Here is a 10,709-nt window from a genome sequence, read left to right on the forward strand (position 1 = left end):
CTGTGACCTTTGACCTCTTTCCCTTTAAATGTTTCCTGTGTGTATATTAATATACATTATATTATATATTATATTTATACATGTTATATTTAACTGTGTTGTGTTCAGTTCCTTGCTGGAGGATCAGTGTGTCGCTCCAGCACAGATGAGTGTGATCTACCTGAATACTGTAACGGCTCCTCATCCCTCTGCCAGAGCGACGTGTTCGTCCAGGTGAGACTATCAGAGACTATCAGAGACACTGAGACTATCAGAGATTATCAGAGACTATCAGAGATTATCAAAGACTATCAGAGACACTGAGACTATCAGAGACTACCAGAGACTATCAGAAACTATCAGAGACTACCAGAGACTATCAGAGACACTGAGACTATCAGAGACTATCAGAGACACTGAGACTATCAGAGATTATCAGAGACTATCAGAGATTATCAAAGACTATCAGAGACACTGAGACTATCAGAGACTATCAGAGTCACTGAGACACTGAGACTATCAGAGACTATCAGAGTCACTGAGACACTGAGACTATCAGAGACTATCAGAGTCACTGAGACACTGAGACTATCAGAGACTACAAGAGATTATCAGAGACTATCAGAGATTATCAGAGACTATCAGAGACACTGAGACTATCAGAGACTATCAGAGACTATCAGAGATTATCAGAGACTATCAGAGTCACTGAGACACTGAGGCTATCAGAGATTATCGGAGACTATCAGAGATTATCAGAGACTATCAGAGACACTGATACTATCAGAGACTATCATAGACTACCAGAGACTATCAGAGACTATCAGAGACTATCAGAGTCACTGAGACACTGAGACTATCAGAGACTATCAGAGACTATCAGAGACTACCAGAGACTATCAGAGACTATCAGAGACACTGAAACTATCAGAGACTATCAGAGACACTGAGATTATCAGAGACTATCAGAGACTATCATAGACTACCAGAGACTATCAGAGACTATCAGAGACTATCAGAGTCACTGAGACACTGAGATTATCAGACACTATCATAGACTACCAGAGACTATCAGAGACTATCAGAGACACTGATACTATCAGAGACTATCAGAGACTATCATAGACTACCAGAGACTATCAGAGACTATCAGAGTCACTGAGACACTGAGACTATCAGAGACTATCAGAGACACTGAAACTATCAGAGACTATCAGAGACACTGAGACTATCAGAGACTATCAGAGACTACCAGAGACTATCAGAGACCCTCAGACTATCAGATGTTTTCTCTGTTTCAGAACGGTCAGCCCTGCAGGGAGCAGAAGGCGTTCTGTTATAACGGGAAGTGTCAGCACGCTGATGGACAGTGTCAGAACATTTTTGGACCCAGTAAGTTTTCATTCATTTTCTGTTTATTATAATCTGAATATTAACATCGTTCTGACCTGATATCAAACTCATATTTATGTTAATAATGACTTTAAGTGACAGAGTTTAATTGGTTAGACTGTTATCATACACAGCACTGACTCTGATCTCCTCCTCCTCCTCTCCCTCCTTCTCTTCCTCCTCCTCCTCCTCTCCCTCCTTCTCTTCCTCCTCTTCCTCTTCCTCAGAGGCGAAGGCTGCTCCTGAACTCTGTTTTAAAGATGTGAACAGTAAAGGAGATCGCTTTGGAAACTGTGGCTATCATAACTTCGGCTACAGGAAGTGTGAGAGCAGGTAACACACACACACCCACACACTGACACACAGCTTGAGGACCTGAGTAAGCATGTTTGTCCGTCTCCATAGAAACACTCTGTCCGTCTCCATAGAAACGCTCTATGTGGGAAGCTGCAGTGCTCCAACGTTCAGGCGAAGACGGTTTTCGGCATCGAGCCGTCGATCATCACCACGCCGATCGCTGGAGGGAAATGTTACGGAGTCGACTTCATGTTGGGATCAGACGTACCTGATCCTGGTATGGTGAACGAGGGGACCAAGTGTGGAGACCAGAAGGTGAGGAGGAGGTGGGGGGAGAAGAGGAGGAGAGGAGAGGAGAGGAGAGAAGGAGGAATGTTGATGCAGATTCTTCTTCTGTGGTGTTTCAGGTGTGTATGAACTTCGAGTGTCGCAGCGCTGACATCCTGAACTACGACTGCGATGTGGAGAATAAGTGTAACGGACGAGGGGTGAGTCACATGACCTCACACCTGCATCACATGACCTCACTGCTGCATCACATGACCTCACTGCTGCATCACATGACCTCACTCTGACCCGTGTGTGTCTCAGGTGTGCAACAGCAACAAGAACTGTCACTGTGAGGACGGCTGGGCGCCCCCGCACTGCCAGGTCAAAGGTTACGGAGGCAGCGTGGACAGCGGACCCACCTGGAACGGTACATAATCAATACATATGATTATAGATCAGTGATGCATAAGATGAGCAGTTTAAAAATATATGGGAAATATAGAAGCAATACGTTTTTTTTTTATGTCCATAAGGTTTAGTTTAAATTTAAAGGGTTAAAATGTGAAAATAAACGTATGAATAACTTCACACATTCTTTTTTTGTGGACCCAGCATCAAATTTCTGCTTTTAATCCATTTAGAGAGAATATATTAGAGGATTATGGCAAAAATGTCTAAGTGGTGTAACCATAAAAACTTTGTACCAAATAATTCAACTTGCTTAAAAACAGTAAATAGTCAATAAAACACCATATCAACTAGTTTGGCATGATCTTACATTATAACTTTATATTAAATAAAGGTAATGGAATACAATTGTTCTAAATATTACATTTACTCTGGTTACCATGGAGATCAGGAAACATTTACATGTTTTAAATGAAGTCATTATTAGTATAAGTCCACTTAAATACACTGTAGGTGATAAAATATTTAACCTGATGCTGCTTTTAAACTAGTTTAACTGATTTATGAATTAATGTTTAATTAATACTCTGTGGTTCCTCTCAGATAAGGACTCGTCTCTCAGGGACGGACTGCTCGTCTTCTTCTTCCTCGTCCTTCCTCTTCTCGCTCTGGGTGCGTTTGTTTTCCTGCGCAGGAACGAGCTGCTGAGACGCTTCGGGATGAGCCGCAGGAAACGCTCTCAGGGATACCAGTGAGTCCACAAACCAGTCCAGAACCCAGTCCACAAACCAGTTCACCAGATACAGAAACTGTCATTAATCTGTTACAAAAATCAACAACAATCATAATGTTTGTATTGCTGCTTTATCATAACCACACACACACACACACACACACACACACACACACACACATTAATAATAAAACACACCAGTATAATTTAGGTTTGATGTTTTGCTTTTCATCAGGTTATTTTATTCAGTAACAGTCAATGAATCAAAGGGTCACGGCTGTTACTGCAGGTCTCCTTCTCCTTTCTTCTTCTGCTACTTATTATTATTATTATTATCTTTTTATTCTTTAATCAAAGTAACACAAAGTCTGAGTCAGACTGAAACCTCACACTCCTTTATTCTGGTGTCCCATCGTAGTAACAGCTGTGTTAAACCTTCTAAAAGTGACCCAACCCCCCCCCCCCCCCCCCCCCCCCCCCCCTGCAGTCCTGTTCCCAGTTACACTGGTGTCAGCACTTCCTGCTGAGGACAGGTGGTCAAATATCTGCTAGAAGCCAAATTTAGCTTCTTAGATTTACCAGAGACCCTCAGAGACCCTCAGAGGGGCAACAGAGACATGATTAGGAGCTATGCTTAAATCCAACATGAGGTGAAACTGGCTCCTCCTCTACTTTACAGAGCTTTATAGAGAGTTTCATCCAGGAGGGGAGTTCTGGTCCTCTGAAATGAAGCCAACGCGGAAGTAACTTTAAACTGCATTCTATCAAAATAAAGTTTGATGTTCATTTGGGACATTTTGGCCTCCCTGATTTTATATGTGACGATAAAGCAGGGTATGCATTAGGGCGTGGCTACGTGGTGATTGACAGGTTGATTGGTTCACAGGTTCAGGAGGGCGCCTCATGCTCCTCCTGATGCCCATATAAGTAGAATCCATGTTTTTATTTTTCCCAGCATGCACCTGAAATGTTCAAGATGGCGCTGCTCAGATCCGATACTATTGGCCTCCGAGCAGCAGTCCACAAACCAATGGGTGACGTCACGGATGTTACGTCCATTTCTTATATACAGTCTACGGTTGGGACGAATCATTAAACCTGAATAATGGTTGGTGGTCTAACTGTGACGTCCATGATGTCTTGCTGCATTGAGTCACTGAGCTGTGTAGTTCTAGTATTTTATGTAAATATCTGACTTTATATAAAAAAAGATAAATGATTAAACTTAAACTCAGCTTTTGTCTTTTTTCATCAGAGCTGACGGAGCAGCTTCATCCAATCCCAGCAGAGCTCCGCCTCCCAGAGCACAGCCGCCTGTTACCCGCGGCAACGCCGGCAACATCGTCAGAGACGGGGTGAGTTACAGTGTGTGTGTGTGTGTGTGTGCGTGTGTGTGTGTGTGCGTGCGTGTGTGCGAGTGTGTATGAGTGTGAGTGTGTGTGAGTGTGTGTGTGTGTGTGTGCGTGCAGGTGTGTGTGTGTGTGTGAGTGTGCGTGTGCGTGCGAGTGTGTATGAGTGTGAGTGTGTGTGTAGGTGTGTGTGTGAGAGTGTGAGTGTGTGTGTGCGTGTGTGCGTGCAGGTGTGTGTAGGTGTGTGTGTGTGTGTGTGAGTGTGTGTGTGTGCGTGCAGGTGTGTGTGGGTCTGTGTGTATGAGTGTGTGTGTGTGTGTGTGTGTGTGTGTGTGTGTGTGTGTGTGTGTGTGTGTTGGTGTGTGTGTGAGTGTGTGTGTGTGTGAGTTTCTAATCCAGACTAAACAACTAAAACTAAATACAGTCAGATTATTTTGTGGAGTCTCAGTGACAGAAAGTGAAACTACATTTTCTGTGTGAACTTTGAACTCCAGGAAACTAATAAATATATTTTATCAACCAAATTCTGAATCAGCCAATCAATAATTATTAGTTATATTATGATTATTATTTGAGGCATCATTCATTCAGAGAGATTCTTAATGAGTTTTGAATGAGTCGCCGTAGCAACGCCTCGGCCAATCAGACGTAATATTCATGTTAATGATAACGACCCCTCTGTGACCCTGCTGACCAGGAACATGATGATGATGTCACAGCGCCGGTAAGACTCAGGTAGAGTTTAGTGTGTTAGAGCTAGATACACACACACCTACCTACACACACACCTACACCTACACACACACACACACACACACACACACACACACACACACACACACACACACACACATGACTGGTGATACTGGTGCTGGCTCACAGTCAACCTGCAGCTGTGAATAATTAGAACTTTAGAGTCATTAGAGGTAGAATATGAAGAATGTAGGTGTGTGTGTGTAGGTGTGTGTGTGTGTGTGTGTGTGTGTGTGTGTGTGTGTGTGTGTGTGTGTGTGTGTGTGTGTGTCTGTCTCACTGACATTAACTTTTTAATTTCTAACATCTGTTTTCTCTGCATGTGAAGCACAACGCTCAACTACTGCAACCAGAGGAGGTAAAATACTCACTACTGCTCACACTGTAGTACTACTGCAGTACTACTGTAGTACTACTGCAGTACTACTCACACTGCAGTACTACTGCTCACACTGTAGTACTACTGCTCACACTGTAGTACTACTACTCACACTGTAGTACTACTGCAGTACTATCACTACTCACACTGTAGTACTACTACTCACACTGTAGTACTACTGCAGTACTATCACTACTCACACTGCAGTACTACTACTCACACTGTAGTACTACTGCAGTACTACTGCTCACACTGTAGTATTACTGCAGTACTACTACTCACACTGTAGTACTACTGCAGTACTATCACTACTCACACTGTAGTACTACTGCTCACACTGTAGTACTACTGCTCACACTGTAGTACTACTACTCACACTGCAGTACTACTGCTCACACTGTAGTACTACTACTCACACTGCAGTACTACTGCTCACACTGTAGTACTACTCACACTGTAGTACTACTACTCACACTGCAGTACTACTGCTCACACTGTAGTACTACTGCTCACACTGTAGTACTACTACTCACACTGCAGTACTACTACTCACACTGTAGTACTACTACTCACACTGCAGTACTACTGCTCACACTGTAGTACTACTCACACTGTAGTACTACTACTCACACTGCAGTACTACTACTCACACTGTAGTACTACTGCAGTACTACTCACACTGTAGTACTACTGTCTATCTTATTAAATCCTACCTGCATTGGGAGCTGATATAGAGTCAGTTAGATATAAAATGATGTCATCTGCATAAAGTGAACATTACAGTGATGATATAATGTGTGTGTGTGTGTGTGTGTGTGTGTGTGTGTGTGTGTGTGTGTGTGTGTGTGTGTGTGTGTGTGTGTGTGTGTGTGTGTGTGTGTGTGTGTGTGAGCAGGTGGTGCATACCAGTAGGACAACTTCCTCCTTCATTGCGAGGCCTCCTCCTCCTCCGTAAGAACACTTCCTGCCAGCTGTTTGTTGATTAGCTGTTTGTTTATTGATCAGCTGTTTGTTTATTGATCAGCTGTTTGTTTGTTTATTGATTAGCTGTTTGTTTATTGATCAGCTGTTTGTTTGTTTATTGATCAGCTGTTTGTTTGTTTATTGATCAGCTGTTTGTTGATTAGCTGTTTGTTTGTTTATTGATCAGTTGTTTGTTTGTTTATTGATCAGCTGTTTGTTGATTAGCTGTTTGTTTGTTTATTGATCAGTTGTTTGTTGTTTTTCAGGAAACCTAAACCGTCTCCTGTGTCTCAGCCTCTGGTGCCTCAGAGACCCGCCCCCCCCCCACCTGTCTAACAGCAGGGTGGCCCCGCCCACCACACCTGATTGACACTCCCTCCCCCCCATTCAACCCCCCCCACTCAGAGCTGGTTACCTAGCAACAGCCAAGATGGCGGACAGCCGGCCCTGAAGTCGGACAACATACTGGACCCAGCCGGACCGGACTGGATCCACCAGAACCAACAGGAAGTGAAGCATCACTGCTGTCAGTCAGCTGACTCACATCAGGTCACATGACTCCTCTCTGTCAACAAACCAGCCAATCACAATCCTCCTTCAGGCACTGTGAGGTCATCAACAGTCACGACCGACCGCGTCGTGTCATCAACCTGCGTCACTGAACTGCTGTCACTTAATTAGCATGCAGGATAACGGCTAACTAGCATTAGCAGGCTAAAGGCTAACTAGCATTAGCAGGCTAAAGGCTAACGCACAGCTAAAGGGGCGTGTCTCTTTATCAAACACCTGCTCTCTGATTGGCTGGTTTGAAGACACAGAGTTCACACTTGGACACTTTCTTTCTTTCTTTGTCTCTGAATGAAGCACTGATAGCGCGTCCTCTCTGCTCAGCACTGTCATAGGAATGTAACGTTAGCTCCCCTGGACCTGGACCTGGACCTGGGTCAGGGTCTGGACCTGGACCTGGGTCAGGCTCTGGACCTGGACCTAGACCTGGGTCTGGGGGTTTCAGGCTGTTTGATCGTGGCACATGATGATGAACGTTCAAGTTTTGTTCTCAGCAGGAAACCAAATGTCTGTTCACTGTTAGCATTAGCTTCATTAGCTTAGTTAGCCTCATTAGCTTAATTAGCCTCGTTAGCTTTGATGCACTGTGTGAGAGAACGTCCTCGTTATATTTTAACTGCTTCAGAGTTTTTTTTTACTTGAAAAGAACAGGAAGTTAACAAGCCGTCTGAACAGAAAACAAACAGAAGAAGAAACAGACGACTCGGCTGCAGTCGATGTTATTTACAGACGTGCCAACAGCTGAAGAGTCGGGTTTCAGTCTGGAAACACACACACACACACACACACACACACACACACACACACACACACACACACACACATACATTCACACACTCATACACACACACACACACACTCACACATACAGGAAGCTCATTGGCAGAAACAGTCTCTAATGTTTCACAGTTGAAACATGAAGCATCAAAGCCGGTCTTTCATTCTTCTCTCAGCGCAATGCATGATGGTTAGTGACCATCGGTTGGACACTACTCTTCACGATGCATTGTGGGAAACTTTGAGTCCACTATATAGGGTTTAATAATTATAATAATTCTCACTATGTATCTTTATGAGGAGCAGGAAGTGATTTCAGACACTGAGTTTTTATTCTCTGTTTGTGTTGATGTCATTTCATCAGACGTTTAATCGCTCTGATGATTCAGACTGCAGGAAGGTCACATGACCACTCACACGTCACTTCCTGGTTGTCGGTTTGATTCTGCTCATTAAACATCGTGTTAACCAATCAGATCATCAGAAGAACAGCTGAGCTCGGCCACTGATCGATCAGTCTGATCAGAAATCCTTCAGCAGATTTTCTCCCCCTGAAGGTTAGAGTCAGTCTGAGGTCACAAAACAATCAATAAATCAGCTGATCATAGACTGTATGTAAGAAATAGACGTAACATCCGTGACGTCACCCATTGGTTTGTGGACTGCTGCTCGGAGGCCAATAGTTTCGGATCTGAGCAGCGCCATCTTGAACATTTCAGGTGCTTGCTGGGAAAAATAAAAACAGGGATTCTACTTATATGGGCATCAGGAGGAGCATGAGGCGCCCTCCTGAACCTGTGAACCAATCAACCTGTCAATCACCACGTAGCCACGCCCTAATGCATACCCTGCTTTATCGTCACATATAAAATCAGGGAGGCCAAAATGTCCCAAATGAACATCATACTGCATTGAAGAAGGCTTTAAACTAGCGATTGAGACCATAAACACATTTTGAAAACGTTTACTGAGGTTAGAAATCAAGTGAGAAGTTGGTGAATTCTCCATTGACTTGTATAGAGACGGAAGTCCTTTTGACACCAAAACGGTCGCCCCCTGGTGGCCTTTTGATAGAATGCAGTTTTAAGCCTGATCAGGATGAATATTAATAACTCGATGATCGTCTGGTTAAAATAAAAGTAAAAACCTTTAAACTAACGACCGGCCTCAGCTGTACGTTGTGTTTATGCTAACTAGCCAATGATAGCATGCTAACATGCTAAACAAACATTATCCCTGCTGTTTTCATAGTTAGCATGTTAGCATTAAGTTACATAAAGACGTAAAACTGAACGGGAGAAAATCTCTGAAGTGCAGAAATATTTCAATTATATATTTCAGATATGTTTCAGATATATTTCAGATATATTTCAGATATGTTTCAGATATGTTTCAGATATATTTCAGATATATTTCAGATATATTTCAGATATGTTTCAGATATGTTTCAGATATATTTCAGATATGTTTCAGATATATTTCAGATATGTTTCAGATATATTTCAGATATATTTCAGATATATTTCAGATATATTTCAGTTATATGTTGATATTAAACCTGTGTCTGTATATGTGTAATTGGTACCACAGCAGGTAAACATGGACACCTGATCTCCCTTTAATTAATCGCCATAGCAACGCAGAGGATCTCATCACTTTTTCTATTATGATAAATGATTTTATAGAAGTTTTCTTTGGTTTGTTTGAAATGTAAATCTGATAATCTGTGGTAACGAGTTTTTATTTCATTATTAAAATGATTAAATGTTGTTGTGTCATGTGACCTCCTGAGGACGTTTCTATAGGCACCAGGACAGTTTCAGGTTACCATGGCAACGGCCAGCGCTGCATTCACATGATGATAATTTAATAAAGTTTATTCAAACAGATGTTACGTGTTAACATTCGTCTCGTAACGATGAGTAAACATTTATGATTCTTTTCATATTTATAAATTGATGTTTTTTCTCCTTTTTATCAACAATAACAAACAAAGAGAAATAATCATAAAAAACAGAAATAATAAACATCAACCGTCAGTTTTTAATAGTATGTTAAAATATCAGGAAGTTCTGAAAGTGTCTCATTTATAATTAGACACAAAGTCATTTAACCTTCGTGTCGTCCTCCCGGGTCAAACTGACCCCGTCTGTTTTGACTGTTCCTTCCTTCCTTCCTTCCTTCCTTCCTTCTTTCCTCCCTCCCTCCTTCTCTCTTTCTTTCCTCCCCCCTACCTTCCTTCTTTCCTCTGTCCTTCTTTCCTTCCATCCTCCCTTCCTCTTTTCCTTTCTCCCTCCCTCCTCCCTTCCTTCCTTCTTTCCTCTGTCCTTCTTTTCCTTCCTCCCTTCCTTTCCTTCCTTTCCTTCTTCCTTCCTTCCTCCCTTCCATCCTTCCTCCCTTCCTTCCTTCCATCCTCCCTCCCTTCCTTCCTTCCTTCCTTCCTTCCATCTTCCTCTCTTCCTTCTTCCTTCCTTCCTCCCTTCTTCCTCCGTTCCTTCCTCCCTTCTTCCTCCCTTCCTTCCTTCTTCCTCCCTTCCTTCCTCCCTTCCTTCCTTCTTCCTCCCTTCTTTCCTTGACTCGAGGACAAGAGGAGGGTTAAACATACTGTGTGTCCACAAAGTCTCTTTACGATTTAACACATTTATTACAAAAGCAATGAATGAGATCTGTTAATCATTGTGTTTAACCCTCCTGTTGTCCTCGAGTCAAGGAAGGAAGGGTGGAAGGTAGGAAGAAGGGAGGAAGAAGGAAGGAAGGGAGGAGGGAAAGAAGGAAGGAAAGGAAGGACGGAGGAAAGAAGGGAGGAGGGACGGACAAAGGCCAAGAGGAAGGGAGGAAGGAA

The 10,709-nt window shown here is 42.9% G+C and overlaps 1 protein-coding gene across 2 annotated transcripts in view; it reads left to right on the forward strand.

Annotated features, from left to right (window-relative positions):
- The window catches only part of LOC133978602 (disintegrin and metalloproteinase domain-containing protein 9-like), a 23,237-nt gene extending 13,592 nt beyond the window's left edge, over window positions 1-9,645 (forward strand). The window contains exons 14-24 of one of the 2 annotated variants that reach the window (XM_062416878.1): window positions 109-213; window positions 1,281-1,371; window positions 1,599-1,704; window positions 1,800-1,983; window positions 2,076-2,156; window positions 2,260-2,365; window positions 2,950-3,097; window positions 4,335-4,434; window positions 5,510-5,539; window positions 6,456-6,511; window positions 6,790-9,645. In XM_062416878.1, the coding sequence (XP_062272862.1) occupies window positions 109-213; window positions 1,281-1,371; window positions 1,599-1,704; window positions 1,800-1,983; window positions 2,076-2,156; window positions 2,260-2,365; window positions 2,950-3,097; window positions 4,335-4,434; window positions 5,510-5,539; window positions 6,456-6,511; window positions 6,790-6,859 (1,077 nt within the window). In that variant the 3' untranslated portion in view covers window positions 6,860-9,645. The remainder of the gene's footprint in view (window positions 1-108; window positions 214-1,280; window positions 1,372-1,598; window positions 1,705-1,799; window positions 1,984-2,075; window positions 2,157-2,259; window positions 2,366-2,949; window positions 3,098-4,334; window positions 4,435-5,509; window positions 5,540-6,455; window positions 6,512-6,789) is intronic. The other variant, XM_062416879.1, reaches the window with a different exon arrangement.
- The last annotated feature ends 1,064 nt before the right edge of the window (window positions 9,646-10,709 follow it).

Source organism: Scomber scombrus, chromosome 4 (assembly GCF_963691925.1).
Source record: "Scomber scombrus chromosome 4, fScoSco1.1, whole genome shotgun sequence".
Taxonomy (NCBI): domain Eukaryota; kingdom Metazoa; phylum Chordata; class Actinopteri; order Scombriformes; family Scombridae; genus Scomber; species Scomber scombrus.